A 24,215-nucleotide genomic window follows, 5' to 3' on the forward strand; every position below is an offset into this window, starting at 1 on the left:
GCAGTGTCATCTAAGTATGACCGCTCCAACAGAGACTCTAAGCACTCACTTTGTACCAAGGAAGCCTGTGCCATCTTCAGACCCCTCAGCACCCAAATAGGGACTTCCACATTAACCATCTTCCTGTTTTATCCCACCTAAACCACATCAATCTAGAGAGGAAGCTGTCCTCCATCCATGGTATATTAGAATAATCTTCTTTGAGAAGATGCTGCCATGTATTCCACTTAAATGTGTGTACACCGAGCACTTTGGAGCCACAGAATTTTGCCTAACAGTACCTGTAGATAGGCAGTGTTCATGCCTCATGGCCATAGCCCCTCCCTTGGCTATATGAGATTGCACCAACTGCCCCCTCTCAGTTCCTCCTTACCGTCCATTGCTGGAGTCAGAGCTCTGTAGGATTTTACCTCACATTCCTCTATTTATTGACTTTGTTCTCAATATGTATATAGTTAATTAGTATCCCTAGTATAGTTAGACTTGGTGGTAGTTAGTTGTATAAGTTTTCTCTGGTGATGCCTACATCAGGGTTTAACCATTGTACATCATGCAAGGGGGCAATCCCCAACAACAGTCCCAGCATACAGTGCCCGCTGTGTCTAAGCAAAGCCCACATCAGGGAGCGATGTTCGATTTGCAGATCATTCACAAAATGGACTCAAGCAGTGAGAGATCTTTGTCTGAAGCAGCACTGCTCGAACAGGCCATGTGACCTGCTTCAGCACCGAGGACGTCATCAGAATGGAGGTCACCCTTGCGTATGGACAGTGCTGCCGCTTCATGTCCTGGAGCTGGCACCTCGCTGAAGAGATGGAGGAGTCATTCCCCACTGAGTGCGCCAAAAAGAGGTCATATAAGATTGACCAAGGCCACCGCAGGTACTGTCAGGACTCATCTCCCTCCCCCAGAAGAAGCATGAATCGGTACACGATGAATGCCAGTGCACAGGATGGAGTGGGTCCTATCAGTCACTTCCTGGCACCATACAGGGAGGTCAGAGACCCTGTACTGTTGACTCTGATTCTGGCCCTGTGGCATCCATTGATACCAGTACAAATGAGGGCAACACCACCACCGGCTGCTTCCACACCTGTGATGTATCAGGCAGCCGTGGACCTCCTCTGCCTTTCTGTCCTGACCTCTCCCTTGGGCCAGGACTTTCCAGGGCTGTGTCCTTTATAGTCCTGTTGGCTGGCTGGGCTGCTGAACCTATAGGTCTGTTGGTGTCGCACTCCAGTGCTTCTCTTCCATGCTCAGTGGAAATGGGCCAATGTCTGGGCTCGACACAAGGGACCCCCTCAGCTCCAGGAACTTTGGTATACCTTCTGCTGGTGCTGCCAGTGTTCCTGTGGCGGCAGTCACCGCCTTCTACTTCAGCACTGTTGTTTACTTTGGAGATGATGCCGACTTCGGAGTCAACACCACTCCCAGCACCAGAAGTGATGAAGGCATATTCGGTGCTCACAGTACCGTTTCTACTGTCACTGCCAGCCCCCTCATCATTCAGGGCTCTGGATGAGTTGGACTGGGTACTTGCACCATCAGGGGTAGCCCCACTGCTATCCCTCGAAGCCCGGGACTCCTTGGTGTCCAAGTCAGGTTCTTCCTCTTTCTGCTTTCCATTGCTTGAGCGCTATGGGTACCAGGATTGGCGCTCGTCTCGTAGTCATGAAGAGGCCCTTGGCCCAGTGCCTAGTGGTCACCAATGTCCTTACTATACCAGGGGCCACCATAGAATCCATGAGATGATCCTTGGTCATGGAAGTCCAGTTCTTCATCCTACTCAAGGCCAAGATCACTGGCCAGGTCTGCAGCATTGACCTGGTTGATCTGGATCCACTGCATATCCAGATAATGGTGAAGCTTCCCCCTCAAGGAGTTTCCAGGGTTGTCACACCTGGGTCAGTGAGTCCTGCAGCAGGACTGGCTTGGGCCCACTTAACTGCCTCATCCTCATCCCTGAACTGTTCTGCGATGCCAGGCTCTTCCATCCCTTTGATAAAGGAGGATTTCAAGGGGTACCAAGACCTGTTGCGGCTTGTGGCTGCCTCCCTGGGTATTCAAGCAGAGTTCCTGCAGGAGGACACCCACAAATTGGAGGATATCCTGCAGCCATCTTCCCCTGTGAGAGTCTATGTGCTCTTCTAGCCTACTAAGGTCCTCTTGAGCACACTGACTTTAGTATTCCCTGCAGCTGACCACATGGAAAACCGCTACTTCATTCCTATGCAGGGATTTGAAGGTTTTTATTCCCATCTGGCCCCAAACTCCTTGGTTGTAACCATGGTAAATGATAGAACCTGACAAGGCAAGTTTAAATGCACTCCCAAGGAGAAGGACTCTAAGTACATGGAGCTGATGTGCAGGAAGACTTTTATATCTCCTTTTCTTTGTAGATGCGAAGTAATCTAGCTAGAAATGCGTTAGATTTTCTTTTGTTTAATGGCTGAGAAAAGAAGCTGTGCTGAATGGTATGTATATTCCTGTTTTTGTGTCTTTTTGTAACTTAAGGTTTTGCCTAGAGGGATTCTCTATGTTTTGAATCTGATTACCCTGTAAGGTGTTTACCGCCCTGATTTTACAGAGTCCTAGGAGTCAGATTCTGGTGCTTTTCTTGACTCTGCCACAGACTTGCTGTGTGCCCTTGGACAAATCACTTAGAATCTGAGTGATTTAGCACCCATTAAAATGAACAGAAAGTGTCCTACTGACTTCAGTGGGCACTAGAGCAGACTATCTCTGAATGTCGGTTTCAATCTGTAAAATGGACATGAGACCATGAGCAATAAAAGAATCAATCTATGTCTTTAAAAGTCAGTTTCTTCTGTGGAACTATAGATATTATGTACTGATCGTAATTGTCTGGTTAGTCCCTGGTGTCACCACCTGGGTGGAGTTAAGGTTGTTTGCATGCTTCAGTTGTGTATTTTCATACTGTTTGCATTTCTTTTATGTTTAAACGTAATACTGGATTTCCTAGGTTTGTTATGCTTGTGTTGGAGAGAAATACAATAGCCCTGTAATGTTTTTAAGTATAGGTGTCTTATATGTACTCAACTTTAACTCCAGTTATAATGTAATTTTATGTGGAATAAATAATCATATCATTAACACGAATAGTCAGGCAAACTGTTAACCAACACAAATTTGTTAATGATTTAATATTGTAGGGGTTTTTATTTGCTTATTTAAGTGTGTTTAGTCTCTCTTCTAGTTGTGTTGTCTAACTGAACTCAAAGATTTCTCAACAATAATGCGTTCTTGTGAGATGGGCTCTGTGTGTGCTGAGGATGAAGTAGCTTGGCAAGGATGTTTTCAAGCGATTATAGCTTTGTGTAGCCTCCTTACCTGGCTGGATTAGCAAACCCTTTACAAATGGGCTGACACCATTACGTTAAATTGACTGTGTAATACTTGTTACTCTAGAATTATTGTAATATATATTGCGCTAGCAATGACTCAGTAGTCATGACGCTTGTGAAATTGACTTATGTCCTAATATTGCCAACCCCAAATGTTCAAATATCAGTAGTCAGGCCCCCCAAAATCATGAAATTGCTTTAAAAATCAGAAGATTTTAAATAAGAAAAATCTTGGGATCTTTTTCTTTGCTTTTAGGCTTTTGAACTTGTAGGGCGCATTTGGGTCACACTTCCAAAGCTGTCTCTGAAATCACGAGGTCTAGAATCTTTATTTTTATATATCTATAGCTATAAAAGTAAAATAAAATAAAATGAATGAGGTGGTGTGACCGGGGTCCTCGGAGGCCCCACTGAGGTTACTCAGTTAAAGCAAACTGCAAAGAATGGGGCAGACAATCGCCAAAGCTGGTGGATATTCTAATGCTTAAGATTTACCAAGCCAGCACAAAACACCTTCTACAATACCTTACTGGTTGCACAGAAGCCATAACAACACAGTTCCCTTATAGCAACCTAGCCTTGGGCTTCCACCCAGACACTCAAGTCAGATATGATGAGAAATCTTATTCATCATATAAGAAAGTTCTGCCAATTCCAGAGGATCGGATACATTACCTCCCAAGTTAATGAATATTTCAGATCTTACCCAAATGCATGCTTACAGCCAATTCTTATTAACTAAACAAAAATTTATTAAAAAAAGAAAAGACAGAGTATTGGTTAAAAGAACAGTATACATATAGACATGAGTACCATTCTGAGATCAGTTTTATAGTAGAGGTGGTGAGCTTTGTAGTTGCAAAGAGTTCTTTCAGAATTAGTCCATAGGTTATAGTCCAGTGTTCATATTCAGAGTGATCCAGATTGGACTGGAGATCTCAGTCTTATGACTCAACCTTCCCCTGCATAAAGCATCAAGCAGATCTGAGATAAAAAGGATCAGGACCCAAGGGTTTTTTATACAGTTCCAGGCCTTCTCTTGACAGCTGGGAGTCCTTAGGCGAACAATAGGCAATCATCCAGACTTTGAAGTAGACCTATTTCCTAAGAATCAAGCTATAAGCTAAAAACCTTATTTTTAAATGGTGCTTTAAATTTAGATAGCCTACACATATATTTAAATTTATATTCAATCTTTAAACAGATAATAAAGTTGGCTGCTTCAACACAAGATTAAATACACACCATAAGACCTCATACAACTAATTTCCACAAACCATTAACTCTCATCTGTCTATGCAAAGGTGAAACTCAAAAGATAGTAAAATCTCCAGCTGTTTTCCACCATTTGTAGGTGATCTGCTATATACTTCAAAGAGAAATCACTACAGTGATATCCCTATATTTACAATTCATTTAAATGTTAAGATCTCCTTTTGATCTCTGAATTAACAGAATACAGCATAGACAGGACCTGTTTGATTACATTGTCAACCTCTAACCACATATATGTAAATACACAAAAACAGAAACATTATCTACCAATATATCCCTAAAGGTTGAATTTGCATCATTTATCGTGCAGGATACTTAACCCTTTCTGGCCATGTGTCACAGTTGGAGATTCTCATATATGTTCATTTGACTCTAGGATCTGAGACCTTAAGAAAAATATTGCAAGACTCATAATAAAGTAGAGAGTCACCAACACGGGTGCCCTCTGTTCCCCACAGTTGCTTTTTCCCCCTTGGCTCCAAACTCCTTCTGCCCCCCAAGTGTTTTGCTGAGAATCCATCTTTTCATAATATAGCTGTCCAGCTAGGAGATCTTACTATCTTTTGAGTTTCACTTTTGCATAGACAGATGAGAGTTGATGGTTTGTGGAGATTAGTTGTATGAGGTCTCCTGGTGTGTACTTAATCTTGTGTTTAAGCAGCCAGCTTTATCATCTGTTTAAAGATTAAACATAAATGTAAATATTTGTGCAGGCTATCTACATTTAAAAATAAGGGTTTTAGCTTATAGATTCTTTATTTTGAATGTTTCCTTTTTTATCATTCTAAGCAATGTAGAAAGCTCTTTTATTTCTCTCAATAATAAGCCTAGTTTATTCTAAAGATTTGCTGCTTTATGCCTACAACAAATCAGACTTAGAGAAGTACTGCTTATTTGTTTGCAGGTATATTTCTCCATAACATCTGTTTTTTAAACCTGGGATCTGCCATTAATATTGAGTACTAAGGAATGTAAGTTTGTTCAGCAGAAAGAATTATTCCTGTCCTTTGAGTTTTCATTATTAGCATTTCTCAAAGGCAAGGGTGGCTGAAATTTACAGCATTAGTCAGTCACACAAGAGAAGGAAGTTTCATAAATGCAGCCAGATGTCACTTAGATGAGCTTGTATGCAACAGGCAAATCATTTCTGGATGAACTGTTAAAACTGCTACAGAGAGTTCTTATCTCTGAACTTAAGTGAGGCACATTAGTCAAATGGTAATATGTTGTGTAAGTGTAGCGCTCCAGGGGCCTCATTATCCTATCCGTTTCAGTGAAGTCAATGGGAACTGAATACACAACTAACAGACTGATCTGATCCTGGTAGTGTATTTGTAATGGGAATATTATGAATTTAAGCCCAAATAATTACCATACTAGGAAAAAACATACAGAGGCAAGAGTTTCTACAAGGCTTCCACTAGAGCAGTGGTCTCCAAATTGTGGAGCATGCCCCCCTAGGGGAGCACAGAGGAACATTGAGGGGGAGGCACAGCAGGGCCCTGGCCAGTCCCCAAAGGGGGGCAGGGAGGGAGTGCCACCCAGCCCCGTTCTGCAACCCAGCTCTGCTCCGGCTCCGCCCCCAGCCCTGGCCCAGCTGTCAACTTCGTTCCTGGCCCAGGGGGAGTGTGGACACATTCCATAACTGGTAAAGGGGGCGCACGAGCGGAACAATTTGGGCACCACTGCAGTAGATCATACTTCAGGGAGTTGGAGTTTGTCTTCCACCACAATCTTGATGAATAAATATTGGGTTCAGTTCCCAAAACATGGAGGTCTTGCATGACCCAGCAATTTTTGCCTTTTTTCTTAAGAAGAAAAAAATAAAAAGCAACATCGTGCTTAGGAAACTACATACAAAAATGTTAAATGAATGTTACTAAGGTTGCAAAGTCAAGCACTAGAAAACTAGGAAATGTCCGATTCATGGTTGTGGTGAAACCTTAATTCTTGTGAGTGTGAATTATGATAGTTTTTAATTGTAACTCAGTCGCAATTTTTGACAATCATCCCACAATTCAAGTAGGGCCTTACTTATAACTGTATTTCAATATTTAATAAAGGTGAAAACAAGTTTACAAAACCCAAACAAGAAATTGACATTTTGTGAATATTAGCTTTGCATTAATGTTGAGGTTCCCCTTACATTTTTAATAAAAAAAAGTGTGATTAATAAAATAGAATTATTTTTGCAATTGCATTATTTGTTTAGGCAAAAATATATGTACATACACTTATAAGTGAGGCCTTTTTGAGCTTTGCAAAAAATTAATTGGTATTATAATGGTTATACCCCAACCATAATATTAGAATAGTGTGGTACCACTTATATATTTAAAAAGTCAACTTTTGTTGCAACAAAATTAAAACAGAAAAGTAATCACGTGACACGCAACATACAACACAGGACAAACTTACAATTAAAGACGAATGGCTCCAGAATTGTATTCATAACAATATAAGGCATTAAGAGCTTAATTATTAAAGCAATGCATTTTAGAAAACAGGCAAGTAAACAAAGGAGTTAAATAATTAAATAAGCAAATTATTACCTTTTTATTTAAAACTTTTAATAAGAATTGAGAAAAATTCATACTAAGTTATTTGCCCACTTGTTGTATTAAGTCAGTAATTTAAGATATTGTCCATTACTTTATATTACTATTTATTTTAAAAACTCTGCTATATGGAATTAGGGAAAACCCATGATTTTAAATATTAGTCAGTGGTTAGGATTAGAAGCAGAGTGTGCATTTCTGTTGCTTGGCAGCCATATCTTTAAGAAAGTTAGTGTTTTCAGGTGCTTCCTCTCTTTCAGCGATGGAGGTTTCTGTAATAACTAGAACTTTTAACTTTTAAAACAGAGAAAGTGAACAGAAGGGGGAGGATGGGAGAGCAGCCTAGGAAGGGAGGGAGACCTGAGTTGAGGGAGATTAAGAAACGTTGTTAAGTTATCAAAGTACAGGTGGCAGCAGCATGTTTAGCAAACAGGATATAAAACATTTTTTAACTACTATGTAAAAATATTTGGGAAAGAAGGTTATATTATTTCTGTGAGTGAGAAATGGGGCTCCATGGGTTAAAGTAGTTGGGAACCTAAATCCCTTGTTTTTAATCCTGGTTTTGAGAGGCAAGTGAGGGTTGTTATCTGCTCTTGAAAAACCTGAATTTGTTCTCTGTGTCTGTTGCTTTTGTCTGCCTGCCAAATGGATTGCAGGGTTGCCTTTCTTTGCTTTTGGGACATGGATCAGTGTTCATGTTACACTCCCTGTCAGTACCTGGCCCGAGCCAGGGAAGCTAATGATCCAACCAGCGGACCAAATTTAGTGATGAATCCTGGTCCTATGCCACCTGGGACATGTTGCGCATACATTAAGAAACTGCTGTTAATTGTTTCTGGGAAAATCCATGCATGAATGCATAAGTTTTAGGTGTTAACTTGCTTACTGTAGGTTTTTCACCTTGAAATTCTTTTTTATCCACTCCCCTGCGATTAAGTTGCAGCTCCTGTCTCCTACAGTTCTCTGTGAACTGTTCCATTTTTTCCTTTTATCTGATTTACCAATCCGGAGTCTACTTCCCTCTCCTGTGCACTTACTTCTCCTGTTCTGACAGGCACCAGTTTTGGTCTTATAAGAACGGCCTTACTGGGTCAGACCAATGGTCCATCTAGCCCAGTATCCAGTCTTCCGACAGTGACCAATGCCATGTGGTTTAAGTTTTACTGGAATCTGGCTCTTACGGTACAGTGGTGGTTGTTCTTGGTCATTCCACATGTCCCCATTGCAACACCCATTCCAGTCATCCCTGTTTCATCTTTTAATTTTGCGAGGGCCACCATTTCTGTCTCCATTCTTCAGGCACTGTATAAATACCCGAAGTTTGTTGTAGCCCAAAGAGATTTATAACGGGGGACGGCATTTCTCTTTTTTGCAGTTTCTCTACAGCTGTTTCCAGTTTCCTGTTTTGTTCCTGTACTTGCTGTACCATATAATGTCTCTGGACTGCTTGCCACCCTGCTAAGAGAGAGCTTTCCAGGGCTCTCTTACCAGTCCATGATTTTCCACGATCCTTTTTAAAACTCGTATGTACTTCCTTTGCTGGCTACCCAGCGCATCCATACCTCATCAAACTCTGGGGATTTGAAGGGAGGAGATAAGGGGGGGGGTTCCCTAGCTTGGCGTTTTCTGCCGTGTTAGATCGCGATTCCTACAGAGGACAGCTCTCCTACTTACCAGATGAGCGGTCGGGGTCACCAGTGTTAGTTGTTGGCAGCATGTCTGTTGTGTTGTGCTGGCTCTGCGCAGCTAGCCAGCCCAGCAGACCTCGGTTGAACGGCCCGAAGAGACCATAGAGTCAGTTCAGTGACGAAGGCGCTGGGCCAGATTTATTGTCAATGAAGCACGGTCCTAGCTCCATGGATCAATGTCTGCAATTACATTGCACATGTATGCCTGTTAGAATGGACCAATTCAGTGAGCGGCGGGACTTTCCGCTCCCCTCTAGGCCGGAAGAGAGTTAGGGCAAGGTATCTCAACATTTATAGATTGAGACAAACAATCTGGGATAAACAATTTAGGTACCACCTTACGTGTTTCGTGACATGTTTGTTACCTCCCCTTGTACCTTTCTCCTGATGTTTCAGACAAATCATCTTGTGCTGACTTGGGGTGTCCTTATGCTGATCTGCTGGAACATGTTTACGTATTCAATGTGGTTTAGCAATGCTGCTGGTACTTGTGCCAAGTTCATGTACCAGCAGGCATCTGCTTTTTGACAGGACATGACTTTTGCTCATAGCATAACTTTTGCTGACTTTTGTTCAGGGCTCAAGTCTTGCACCAGGCCATGCTTCAAGCTCTCGCTTCCTACTACACCAGCGGTTCTCAAACTTTTGTACTGGTGACACCTTTCACAGAGCAAGTTTCTGAGTGCAACCCCCTCCCCCCCTTATAAATTAAAAACACTTTTTTATGTGTAACACTATTATAAATGCTGGAGGCAAAGTGTGGTTTGGGGTAGAGGCTGACAGCTCGCAACCCCCCCATGTAATAATCTCATGACCCCCATTTTGAGAGCCCCTGTACTACACTACCAAGTGGCTGGTGGGGAACCCAGATCTGTCCTTTGCACTGGGTTTCAGCCCAGATATCCTATAACATGAAGCCAAGGTCTATCTCTCTTAATCTTTGCTGCAGTTTCCCTGGGCTTCTTCCTACCTTACTGAATTCTTCCCTCTCTGGGTTTGCCATCCTCCAACACCTTCCACTCGGGAGTGACAGTAGTCTTTCTTCCTTGCAGACTTTCTCTGCCCTTACAATAGTCAACAACTTGGCTATATGCTGGCCCCACCTGCTCCTGCTCAGCCGAGCTTACTCCTAATTAGTGTCCTGCTTCCTGGCTCCTCCTCTAGGTCTACTCAGGGTTTTAATTGGCCTGCCGGACCACCTTCACCCCTACCAACCCAGCATGGGGCAGAGGCCCCATCACATATGCTAACACACATTAAAAGAGCACTGATATACAATCTCCTATCTGATGTTTCCTTGGATTATTTAATTCACCATTTTCTTTGAAGTTCAGCCAGAAGAGCTCTGAGTATTTTAGCTCTTTGCATGTGCATGTGTGTGTAACAAAATTTGTTTCAGGATGATAGTATAATTAAGTATGGTAGGGAAATGCCTCTGCAGTCAAAATAAAAAGTAGAAACCTTGCTCACCACATGTAGGCGCTTCCCCTCAGGAAATCACTCTAAATTACTATTCCTATCAAGCAGGGAATTGGGTTTGTTAATTTGCCCTACAGAAAACACATCACCTCCTCAAGCAGCCCAAGAAAATGACAAAACATCCAAACTATAGAACTGCTGGCAAACATTTTCACCACTGCAGCAAAGGAGGGAAAAAGTCATGCAAGAAGAAACCTAGACCAGTAAGAAATTAGAATACTTGTGCTGCTGTCTTAATGTGTGGCATTGTTTTAAATTATGTTAATGAGAAAAGTTGGTCCTAATAGCTAAGGTGTGACTGCCTGGGAGCTCAGCTGGATGAGAGGGTAAGTGAAAGGTCAGTTGATTTTTCAAAGGAATGATTTTGTATCCGCTCTGGATACTATATACTTTTTTTTACACTTGTTTTAGCTGAGACAGAGATCCATATACATAATCTACCCCCCTCAGACATCCCTGTGCGTTGGAGTCGATGAACAAGTGAATTTCAGTGATTGTATAAATATCAGGAGGGTGATAATCTCTGGCAAATGTAATACAATTTGCAGCTGCTTGACAGTTTCTTAAAGGCTTCCCACATTGCCCGTGACAATTTCACTGTATGGATTAAAATGTTGCTACCATTAGTAGCTCAAATACCAGTAATATTTTTAAAACTTCCTAGTTTCAGATACATTTCCTAGTTTATGCCTGTAGAGACAAATGCTTTTTAACTTTTGAACTGTCAGGTTGCTGAATTGAGTGAAGTTTTCTTTTAATTGATTCTGAACTTCACGTTGAACTACACATCAGAACCGAAGCTGCTTGTACAAAATTATGGCTTGGTATGTTCGTATTCCTTTTTCTTTTTTTGTTATAACAGTCACCGTTCTGATATAGGAATTGCTGTCGTGTGTTTATACATCACATATTTAGTAGAACCTCTTACAATTAATGATTTTTTCCCCACAAAAATGCAAAAGATCCTCCCCTTTTTACCATAATCGGTTGCACAAATTATGGCAGCTGTAAGAAGACCCCTACCAGCAATATATAAGCATTATATACTCTACCACATAATTACAAAGAATGTTTACAGTTCTTCATAATTGTTAACAAATTTGTTTCCACTTGTGTAATCTAAGAAAAGGGTTTCTAGCCCTCATGATTGCAAAGATGACCTTCAGAATGTGAATTGGATATTAACTGATGCCTGAGTCTGCCTGATATCTGCCTGAGTCTGCAGCCAGTCTGAAACATGAGTTCTAAGTGGTTTGAATGTCTCCCTTTTGTTTCAGTGGGCTGTTGGTAATGAAGACTGGCACTGTTTCTGCTAAACTTATAAGCAGTAAATGTCAATATTGATTACCTTTCAACAGTAACTTCCAATGCTTTTCATTGTAGAAGTTACTGTTGAAATGTAATCAATATTAACGTTCACTGCCTATCATTTTAGCAGGAACATCAAGTTAATATGCATGCTTTTGTGTGTCATTGTTGGCTGTTTTGACAGATATTGAGGTGGAGTGGGATAATTAATGGCTTTCAAGAATTGCTGTAGTGGGGAAGAAAAAATTCACATACATCCCTTCCAAATTTAACCCTTTCCCCAAAAGTGGAAGGGAGGAAATGTTGTATGTGCTCCCTAGTACCAAAAGCTTGCCACCTGGAAACCACAAACCAAAACCATCTCCCACATCATCTTGGGGAGAAAAAAGCACCAGCTGTTCCCTACCCAAATGCCAAAACCTCCAGCTGTCACTTACCTGGCTGCCAAAGCCTCCAGGTAGCTCATACAGTGAGGTTACTAGTTGTTAGTATACCGACACAGATATGACACGTGTTTGCAACACATTTAAAACCTGGGTCAATGTAAAATAAAATCGAGTTTAATATCAAAATAAATTAATAAAACAGTGTTGTACTGAATGACCTGGATTAAAGGGATGGTGAATGGGGTAGGATGGTCAGTGCTGCATAATTTAGATCTAGTTTCAGAGTAACAGCCGTGTTAGTCTGTATTCGCAAAAAGAAAAGGAGTACTTGTGGTACCTTAGAGACTAACCAATTTATTTGAGCATAAGCTTTCGTGAGCTACAGCTCACTTCATATCCGATGAAGTGAGCTGTAGCTCACGAAAGCTTATGCTCAAATAAATTGGTTAGTCTCTAAGGTGCCACAAGTATCCCTTTTCTTTTTGCGAATTTAGATCTAGTGTGCCTTTTAGGATGCAAGGTCCTCACAGTATGTCATTTGTATACTAAAGATAGGCCTGAGCCTCAGTGTTCTGATCTGGATCCAGATTCTGACACATACCCTTTTCCCCAAGTTCCAGGTGTTCAGATCCTAGCTTTTGGACAGCCATGAAATTCTGATCTGAGTCGTGTTTCATATTGTGAATCTCCAAAAATTTCAGAGTGGATTTGTTTGGCTGAGGCCCATCTCAAATATATTGAATTCATCATTGCTTGCCTGGTTGCAAAGATTTGTATGGCACAGTGATTCCAGAGCTATGCAATGGTTAAACTGGGCGAGTCCCTAAGGTACCCTTGTCTACTTTAGCCTGATCAAGATGATCTTAGAGAACCTAATGGCTCCATAGAAATCAACAGAGATTTTTCTCCTAAAATAGGTTCTGAAAGCTTATGCGTTACAAAACTATTTTTAGGATTGCTGTCCATCCCACACTTTGGTGGAATAATGCTGCTTTTCCTCAGTCAGTCCTATATCCAGCAAGATTATTAAATCTCAAATAGAATTAAGGTAGGGAAAACCCCCCTGCATGGAGCCAATACAATATGTTCTGACTCTACAGGACAAATCTTGAAAGTGGCAACCCTAACCTTTATATTTGTGTAAACTCACTTTATTTAGAAAGAAACAATCCCCAAACATACAGCGAAATATGTTTAAAAAAAATAAAGCATATATTTATATTTGTCTGACCATTATACCTAGCAGTCACATAATGCAGTGATGCCTAATACAGCATAACTTCTTCAGGGGTGAGATTTTGCTGTCCACCAATATCGCTGTATAGATTAACTAAAAAAAAGTGATTAATACAATGAGAATTATTACCAAGGACATAATTGCTTTTATACAATTTTAGGCAACATGCTGCTAATTCTCTAAGCATTTGGAAGCAAGTAGATGAAAAGAAAATGATGGGGGAAACCCGAGGAATATAATTTTGAGGAAAAAGAGGTTGATGTAGTAAAGAGACTCTCCACCACTGCTCCCGGTGCACCACTTCAGATTACTCACTTGAAGATGTCTAGACAGGAACTAAATGTAACATCTCTAAATTATCCAGGTCGGGTTTAACAAGAGAATAGGGTTGAAGAATTATTGCTGAAAAACTGGAGATAGCTGAAAAACTCCTCTACATTGAGTGTTTATGTTCAAAGGCAAAAATAAAGCTTGTAATTTAATGTACTGTGCTTCTGCGTATTGTACACAAGCATAAACTCCTTACAGCCCTAAAATATACTTATATACTAGGCAACATTTCTTTTATTTTGTTCTCTCTTGACATCCTCAGGCAGCCAATTTGAATTTGTGCAGAAAGAGGCAATTGCTTTTGGAAGTGCCCCACTCTGAACAAAAAGAAAAGGAGTACTTGTGGCACCTTAGAGACTAACAAGCTAACAAGACTAACAAGCTGTCGCTCACGAAAGCTTATGCTCAAATAAATTTGTTAGTCTCTAAGGTGCCACAAGTACTCCTGTTCTTTTTGCGGGTACAGACTAACACGGCTGCTACTCTGAAACCACTCTGAACACTGACTCTAACAATGTGCGGTTGCGTGTTTGTGTTTCAATGATTTCCTCATTTGACATGGTCATTGATACAGTAAAGATATCTTTCACTGCCACCCCTGCAGACTGCGCTTAAGCTTTAAGAGTAATGGTGGTTTTTTTCCTCCTTTGCATCATTACCAGAAATAAGGCTTTATGGGCCAAATTACCCTTTCCATGACACTTGTGTAAACCTATTGCGTGTAACCTATTCTGTGAGTCTGAACAGATATAACTGATGGACTGGAAATTAACAATTGCATTTCATGCACAAGAAGGGAATAGAATCCTATTCACTCTCTCTCAGCTGAGCTGGCTTCTGCAGTTCCTACAGAATTAAAAAGTAGTGACGTAACCAGATATAATTCTGAACATCTACATGGAGTGCACCTATTGCATAGGTAACCGACATCTTCATATAGTCATTTTTGAGAATAAAACTATGCTGTTGGTAGTTTTCATTTTCAGTGTGATACATAAGCTTTTACCTTATTCACGTGGATTCTGTTTGATCACTCTAAAGTTAGCCTGATCATTCAGTAAAATACCCTGATCATAGGTTAACTTGTCTTTATGCTCACCTGCGGTGACTTTTAGTATCAAGCTTCCACTAACCTAGGGACACCTGAAGCCCAGCGTAACTATCTGCAGAGCATGCATTCAGTAAAAGCTCTTAGATTTAATGATGGAAACAATATAGCTATCATAAACAAAAGCAAATGAAATAGATGGTAACACAATCAGAGATAAGCTTACAATGATTTTAACAGATGATTCTGATCTTTAAAATCTACAAAATTCCTGAGCAGTTCATATTCTCTTCTTTGCAGCTAGTGTAATATGCAGATTCAGTTTACAAACTTTTGATTTTTATGTTGGTAGATGGAGACATTCAGATTCCTGTATTTGCTTTGCCGTTATTCACTTGTGACAGTAGAATCCTATTGTTTTAGTACAGATTGCATTATATTAACATCAGTAGAACAGCATAATGGGGTTGGACCTAATGACACATACTGTAACTTGTGAATATTTGTCATTTTCCTCTCTCTGATCGCTTTGTGTTTTAAAGAGAATTTTTTTCAGTTTAGCTTATCATTTACAGTACCAATTAATTATCTTACATCTGTTACAGCTTGCAACTTTAGAATTCCCTCCAAAGAAGCTGTTCGGAAACAAGGATGAAAGAGTGATTGCAGAACGGCGGAGTCACTTAGAGGTAATGGTAATTTTTTAACAAACTTTTGAGAATGTATTTAGACAGAGTTCTGTCTGTCTGACCAATAGGAACCATTCCCATATGGCAGAAGTTAAATAGACTATTTGTAAGGGTGAAGTTACTTGCTGCTTCATTTACCACAGGAGATGGCAGCAGTAGATTGCAAAGTAATGAAACATGCTTATCAAAAAAATCCTTCTTGTCTTAAAAAAAGGCATCTTTAGTTTTGTTCATAGGAGGTATAATTTATTTAAGGAGGAAAAGGTGGTGGATGAGGTGAAGTAAGCGTTCAGTGTAGACAGATGGTCTCTACACAGCGTAAGATTTTAAAGAAGATTGCCTACTATAAACTCAGTTCATTAGTTGAAGATTTGCAATATTTTATCTTAATTACTGTATCGGAATATCTGGGGATGAAGAGGCAAGCACTCTTTAGGCTTCATTGAGCTTTATTTGTAATCTAACTTGTTTTGAGTTTACTTTGTTTCCTCTCTGAGCTAGTATTAGAATTAAGTTTGATTGTAGCATAACAATGTTTCTGATACTTTTCATTTCCTCTTGTTGTGGTGTGCATATAGTACACAGTTCCAACTGCCAAATCCTTCTAGCTATTTTACAGGGCACCTGTGAGGATTATGTATTTCATCAATAACTCATTCATCATTATAGTATAGCGTATTTGGGCGGGGGGGCGAGGGGGGAGACACCAGATTTTGTACTAATGTACACCACTCTGCAACCCTGTCATAGCTAATGGGATTGCACAGGGATGGATGCAAGTCAGTACAGAGTTGGAGCCATTACATTTACGTTTAAATGACAATAAGTGCTGTTTAAACAGAACAAAAAGAAAACAAAGAAAATTGTATCCTACTCTGAACCTTCTGATTCTTATTTTTAATAAATCTTTTTCTACATACCACAGCATTTTGTGAAACACAAACATCTCTGTCCACTGACTTTTGAAGGGCTACTACCCAACAATCCAGTTTCAAAATGTAATGTGTTTCCTGGTTTAGGTTCTTCTAGAGTAGTTTTAAATGTTTTTCATATTATTAAATCTATGGTTATATTCCATTCTCCATGCTGGAATTAGCTTCCATATTTTGTGGCCCACACAGTAACTTAATCTCTTGCCTTTGTTTATTTTATTGCAATGTTTATACATGTACATCTAAATATTCTAACTGCTGTTTAAAATGATGGGTTTTGATCTGAGTTATATAGTATTTATAACTTTAGATATACTCATACAAATAGTCTCTAACATTTTAATTTATTAGTTAAATTAAGCCATTTAAACCTTGTTTATTAGCTACATATAGTTCAGCTATCATAATATCTGGACACTATTTACATAAATAAATACACTATTTCCCTGTACATACTGTACATATTCCCACATTACTCAGTAATCCCCAGCAAGAAAGAACCCAATCTAGCTATACTGAAGAAGCCAATGTCTAACGGAATACTAATACCCACTGTCAGGAAAAGCCTGATCAAAGATTTGTGGTAACACACTGTAAAAGTGCAATATGTTGGATTACCAATGACAGTGTAGTCTGAAGCTTTGCCCCTGCTACTGACAGTGCTTTGCTATTGGCTCCTCTGGCTGCTGTGCTGTGAACTAACACTTGAGGTACCTCCGCTTACTGCAGCTACCTTGGCAGAACAGAGTGACAGAGGCTGTTTTAGCAATAACTGGCTCCAAGATCAGTAAGGCTTTTTTAATAATCACAGCAACTTGAATTAGACCTGGAAGCAAACTGGCAGTGAGGAACATGTTGGTGTAATGTACTATCAACTACCAATTCTCTAAAAGCATTGGCTTCTATACTTTACACTAGTTGAAACTTTCATGTGGTCTTCAAGATTAACCCCAGATAGAGAACATTTCAGTAGCTGCACCGGAAGGTGAATAATGAATGGATGGCCATGGCAAATGATGCATTACTTTGGTCAGCTGAACATAAAACTAGGCATTTCTAGCAAGGAAATGCAACGAAACTAAAGACTGACTACAGTATCTTGATGATCAACAGATATATGCCTCCAGTTGCTCATGCCATCAATCATCAGCTTTTCCTTATCCATATTCACTCTAATAGACAGCTGGCTTTCATCCACCTCCATACATCTGCTGCAGCCAGGGAGAGCAAGGAAATAACAATGCCTGAATCCAATGAAGAAGAATCCTAGAGTTGGTAGTCTTCAACATATTGATGACATTGCATCTCATAATACGTCACGATCTCCTCTTGAGCCTTGGGAGATGATACACATCAAAACATTTATATGACCTTATCTTGTCATTTGATATAAGTAATCTAGAGTTAATATGACCGTCTCATAAACAAACTAGGGAAATAAAACCTAGATAGAGCTACTATAAGGTGGATGCATAACTGGTTGGAAAATCATTCCCAGAGAGTAGTTATCAGAGGTTCATAGTCATGCTGGAAGGGCATAACGAGTGGGGTCCTGCAGGAATCAGTTCTGGGTCAGGTTCTGTTCAATATCTTCATCAATTATTTAGATAATGGCATACAGAATACACTTATAAAGTTGGTTGATCATACCAAGCTGGGAGGGGTTGCAAGTGCTTTGGAGGATAGGATTAAAATTCAAAATGATCAGGACAAACTGGAGAAATGGTCTGAAGTAAATAGGATGGAATTCAGTAAGGACAAATGCAAAGTACTCCACTTAGGAAGGACCAATCAGTTGCACACATACAAAATGGGAAATGACTACCTAGGAAGGAGTACTGCGGAAACGGATCTGGGGGTCTTAGTGGATCACAAGCTAAATATGAGTCGACAGGGTAACCCTGTTGCAAAAAAAGCAAACATCATTCTGGGATGTATTAGCAGGAGTGTTGAAAGCAAGACATGAGAAGTAATTCTTCCGCTCTACTCCGTGCTGATTAGGCCTCACCTGGATTACTGTGTCCAGTTCTGGGTGCCACGTTTCAGGAAAGATGTGGACAAATTGGAGAAAGTCCAGAGAAGAGCAACCAAAATGATTAAAGGTCTAGAAAACATGACCTATGAGGGAAAATTGAAAAAATTGGGTCTCTTTAGTCTGGAAAAGAGAAGACTGAGGGGGGACATGATAACAGTTTTCAAGTACATAAAAGGTTGTTACAAGGAGGAGGGAGAAAAAATGTTCTTCTTAACCTCTGAAGATAGGACAAGAAGCAATGAGCTTAAATTGCAGCAAGGGCGGTTTAGGTTGGACATTAGGAAAAACTTTCTAATTGTCAGTGGTTAAGCACTGGAATAAATTGCCTAGGGAGGGTGTGGAATCTCCATCATTGGGGATTTTTAAGAGCAGGTTGGACAAACACCTGTCAGGGATGCTAGATAATACTTAGTCCTGCCTTGAGTGCAGGGGGCTGGACTAGATGACCTCTCGAGGTCCCTTCCCAGTCCTATGATTCTAATGAAAGATTTTTAGAAGAGAGATTGAATTGTCTCCCTGAAAAACATAAATGTTACGTTCTTTTCAGAGTCTCTATACTGAGTTTATTGGATACAGCCACAACTGTGTGTTACACCATAACAATGTTCTGCATGAATATTGAACTTGGATTTTTCAAGGTCATATGCCAGAGGTGGGCAAACTATGGCCTGCGGGACTGTTGTGCCCGGCCCCTGAGCTCCTGGCCCCTCCCCTACTGTTCCCCCTTGCTCCACTGGCGCAATGCTCTGGGCAGTGGGGCTGCGAGTTCCTTGGGCAGCGCAGCTGCAGAGTCCGGCCTGACCCAGTGCTCTGTGCTGCGTGGCATGGCTGCCAGTCCCTGTCCTGGGGCAGCCGCCCCGACAGTCACCGGTGCTCCAGGCAGCGCAGTAAGGAGGCAGGGAGTGGGGGGCTTGGATAGAGGGCAGGGGAGTTCGTGGGGGGGGGTCGGGGCGGTCAGAGGGCGGGGAACAGGGTGGTTGAATGGGGGCAGGGGTTCCGGAGGGGCAGTCTGGAAGGGGGGTGGGGGGTTGGATGGGGCAGCGGGGGGCAGTCAGGGCACAGGGGAAAACGGTGGTTGGATGTGGTGAGGTCCCGGGGGAGCTGTCAGAAAGGAGAGGGGGGGTTGGATGGGGCAGCAGGGGGCAGTCAGGGGCAGGGGGCCTGGGGGTGGTCAAGCAGAAGGGGTGGTTGGATGGGGCAGGGGTCCTGGGGGGGCAGTCAAGAAGGAGGGGGGTTGGATGGGGCAGCGGGAGGCAGTTAGGAGCCGAGGGGCCAGGGTCGAGCAGGGGACAGAGAGCAGGGGGTGGATGGGGCAGGAGTCCCGGGGGGGGGGGGCTGTCAGGGGGCAAGAAGCAAGGGGGGTCGGATAAGGGATGGGGGCTGGGCCATGCCTGGCTGTTTGGGGAGGCACAGTCTCCCCTAACCAGCCTTCCACACAATATCAGAAACCTGATGCATCCCTCAGGCCAAAAAGTTTGCCCACCCCTGTCATATGCAGACCAGAAGTAGGTATTTTCCTCTGGTGGATGACAAAATCTGGTCACTCTTCATAAATGATATTCAGCTGGTTACATTCCAGTAGCGTTTGTAATCTTGAACAGACTCTGACTTCTGTCATTATTTCCTGGACAACTTCTATCAAGGACAGGACAGACCCTGATGACTAATCAGATTCAATTAGTATCTCATCTCTGGCGAGCGGCAACAGCTTCTTTCGAGCAGAGGCAAAGTTTAGGTTTTTCTTACTGTTTTTGGAATTAACCAGACAGCATCAAATTAAAAACTTTTACGGATTAAGGCATCATGTACCTTAAGCAAACTCCCATGTCAGGCTAAATTCAACAGTTTGTCTACAAGAATTATTCCTTGAATCATCAGCAGCTGAGATGTCCTTGTGGCTTCCTCACCTTGCATCAGAACCAGTTTGTAACTGGTTGCAAGATTTGGCCATGGCTCTGTATTCTGAAACATTTGAAGACTCTCCAAGTGGAACTTCTCTTACAGGTATGATTTTCCACTGTTCAACTTCAAAATGAGTTAAACATTGTCAAGGCTGATTCCCCACTCTGGCACTTCAAGTTCAGAAATGGGGGCCCGCAAGGATTCAAAAAAATTAATACTGGCCACTCCAGGCTTGTATTAAACTCCCAAGGTTACCGCTTCTCTTTGACCTTGGATAGATAGATGCTGCCACCACCCGAATGCAAACCTCTTGGAACCCAGGAAGGCACACTTGGCCATACAAACTGTAAGAGGCTAATTAATTAAGATGAGCTATTATCAGCAGGAGAAAAAAAAACTTTGACAGGTATGTCTACTTGTCTAAATGGACCATCTTGATTATCACTACAAAAGTTTTTTTCTCCTGCTGATAATAGCTCATCTTAATTAAACACGCTTATTTTAATTGGCTTAATTGGCTTACCTTAACTGGCTTTGGTCAAGGAAGTTTTCCCCACATTTGATGATAGCAACATTTGGCAAACACATTCTTTTTCAGGAACCCCTAGTAGTTAAGTAGCAGTTGAATGTAATTTTCATATACTTTGTTCTTTCTGGTTCCAGCCAAAATAGGAAGGAAAATTACTGAAGTAGTATGAGGATTTTTGTGGCATTTTCAACCCAACCAGGGCCAGAATATCTCTGGAAACTTCATGCGAGACTTCTCTTTTTGGCTTGGGTGAGTGGGTGGCATTTGTGAGAGAACCTGTGTTTTGAGAGAAGGAGACGCAGAAGGTTGTGGTCTGCATAGGTCCTCATCACACGTTGGGACCGTTCGGATGAAAAGGGTCCAGACAGCCTCAAATTAAAGTCATGGTTGTTAACTACAAAACAGGATCATCGTTAAAGTTACTTGAAGTTTATATGTACCTTAATGTGTTCCGGTCCTCAGAAGTTGAAAACGTTTTCAGTGCATTCATTGATAGGAAAATGTGACTTAAATTATCCAAAGAGTAGTCTTGTAACCTTTGACCAGTCTACATATTTATAATTCAGAGGCTTTTGGCATTGGATTTTTTAATATAACACAGGATATCCACGTCCCTTGTGTCTATATTGAATTAACTGCTGGTAAGTTTGCACAGAGAATTCTCTTTTCTTTTAGAGAACTGAGAGAGACTAATTATATATTCAAAATTACCTATGGTAGATTTAAATTCTGGGCTTTAGCAATAAATGTTCTATTTGCCGTCCATTAATTGTTTCATCAGAGACCTGTTTAGGGTAAAACTCTAAATTAATTGTTCAGTTGCTTAATGACTGTAACTTCACTTTAGAGCCAACTTTGCTTGATTAAATCTGCCTTAACTGAAACAGCCAAAAATTTTGTTGATAAATTTTGTTGTTAAAAGTTAGTGTGAATTTTTCCTTTCATGCAATTAGACTTCTGTAAATAAGGATATACAGTATTATCCTATTTTTGATAAAAACTACAAGGAATGTAGACAGTTTGGGGATTATTTTTTTTTAAACTGGTAAAGAAACCAAAATGGAAAAGATGTTTCAATTAATGTGTCTGTTTCCATTTTGATTGCAAAATGTGTTTTCAGTAGAATGTAGTTGCTTAGTTGGTTGACTGGATGTATTCCCTTTAGGAGGGATTGGCTAAGGAAATGTCACTACACTCCAAGCATTACTTCCCCCCACCCATTTTCCCTGTATCTCCCATTTGCAACATCCACTGTTTTTCTTCTCCTAAACACGAAGAACTACACTCCAGTTTATATAGTAACAAGCTTTAGGTTCGTAGATCTCAAAGCACTTTACAAAGATAGATTAACACCGTTATCCTGCACTTTCTATATATTTGAATATACAATGCAGACTATGCAAGTGCATTAAATGGGCCAGGTGTTTAACATCCCAACTCCAATCTGTTTGTTATCTGAGGTAACCTAATTCACATTATTTACAGGCAAATTGAGAAGATGAGTACTGTATAAAAAAAAATGTGGTAATCAAAGTCAAGTGTGGTAAATAAAAGTTGCCTTTTTCTGGTTGACTTTCATGCCAGTGAACCCAAGTACAAAAAGCTGACAAAGCTACTGATTAGATGTCAGTTCAAAGTGATTATTAAAAGACAATTGTTAAATTCTAGTGATGAGCTTGCAACAGCTTCCTTAGTATCAGAGCTTTAGGAAGAGCTTTAAAGCCAGCTTCTCATTAGCGCAGCTCTTCCAATTTGATTGTAGGCCTATGATGGTATGAAAGTAACTGTCCTTAGAAGCAGCTCTCCCAGATAGTTTTTAAAGTGTTAAGAATAAATTTAGAAATATTCAAAGAAAGATTGAAGCTTTTCTTTTCATTATTCATGTGCATATGTACCTGCTCATTTTGCTATTGAAAGAGTAAACAATATTGAAGATTTGCAGCACTTGATTGTACTGGAGAAGGTGCCAGTTGCATGGTCTCAGAGTCAGTCTGAACTTTGAAATGTTGTTTGTTTTGGAGAACCATTTTTTTTAATTCCCTAAAATAAGAGAGGTAGTATAATGGAGGCTCTGACAGGAAAGAAACTGACATTAGCCCAAAAAGGAGAGCATAGTAGGTTGATTTTGTGAATATCAAATATGTTAACACATTTCTAGGATGATTGCTTTAGCAAAAGTTAGCTAGATGGGGCTCTTATAACCTATATTTGCATTAAGAAAATATTTTTAAAAACAAAAATAATAAATGAAGCATTGGCTTGCATGCAGGAAATAAAACCTATTTAGTTAGCCACTTTGAAGCTATATGACATATCAGGTTCGTGATTCACGGTGCACCACCAGTGTTGCCCAGAGGCACCAGGTACATCCCCTTTGAAGTGGCAGTGTTCATAGTGGGAGTTGTAGCAGCTGTCAGCGGTGAAGAGATTAAACATTCCAACATTTTTGGGTGGCATTGTCGTCTTTGTATCAGGCACCGTCTTCAAAAAGTGAATGATTTTTCCTAATGATTACATTTAATAGATACAAATAAGAAGAAACTAAGATTTCTACATGCACCAAACACTTGCATACTCTACCTTAATCTACATGCAGGTTACGAAATATATCGTGAATAAACTCCATTGAGATTCAAACAGAACACAAGATATTGTATTCTAATAGTATTGATAGGGAGAAGAGTTGATTAGTTCATGGTTAGTTCAGTTCAGACCTCCAAGTTAGCCCTAAAAAGGGGTCTTCTAGACTTGAACGGATCAGTAATTGAAATAACCTATTGGATTGATTCACTTCAATCCAGTGACCAAAAGCAGTTTACTGTCGGGCACTTGCAGGACTGGATTTGCAAATCTAATTTGCAAATCTGGATGTGTAATGTTACTTTTGACTGTTATAAGTACCCTGCAAACAGCTTTTAGGTTCCTAAATATGATTTCAGTTGTTTAACTTCAGGCACCCCCTCAAGTCATAAATTTAAGGCCAGAAAGGACCACCAGATCACCTAGTCTGACCTCCAGTATATCACTGCCATTAAACACCATCCAGCCATCTCCTCGCTACACCCAACAATCAGAATTAGACCAAAGAATTACAGCATGTAGGAGAGTGAACTGTTGTGTGGCACAGCCAGAGAAAACAGGTGGGATTAAGGTGCAAGGGATTTTTTGCAATAAAAATATGAACTTTTCTGTGAAATACATTGTGTTTTCAAAGGAAAAAAATAGGATCAATGATTCAGAATTTTCAGCCTTTTCACAAATTTTCTTAAAGTATCATAAAAAGGAGGGAACCATTAATGTTGATTACAAAATGTATGAGTTAACCTATTTCAGACTTAGTTTAATTTCACATTAGTGTTGATAATAGTTACATTTTATTTTGCTGTCCGTTCAAGACATATTCCTCAACATCCTCTTGCAAAGCAAGCTGAATAGTTGCCATACCTGTACA

The 24,215-nt window shown here is 40.6% G+C and overlaps 1 protein-coding gene across 2 annotated transcripts in view; it reads left to right on the top strand.

Annotated features, from left to right (window-relative positions):
• Window positions 1-24,215, top strand: part of KIF16B (kinesin family member 16B) — a 243,748-nt gene that overhangs the window by 209,724 nt on the left and 9,809 nt on the right. For both annotated transcript variants that reach the window (XM_073339553.2, XM_073339554.2), the window contains one exon: window positions 15,283-15,366. In XM_073339553.2, coding sequence (XP_073195654.1) covers window positions 15,283-15,366 — 84 coding nt within the window. The remainder of the gene's footprint in view (window positions 1-15,282; window positions 15,367-24,215) is intronic.

This window comes from Lepidochelys kempii, chromosome 3 (genome assembly GCF_965140285.1).
Source record: "Lepidochelys kempii isolate rLepKem1 chromosome 3, rLepKem1.hap1, whole genome shotgun sequence".
Taxonomy (NCBI): Eukaryota; Metazoa; Chordata; order Testudines; family Cheloniidae; genus Lepidochelys; species Lepidochelys kempii.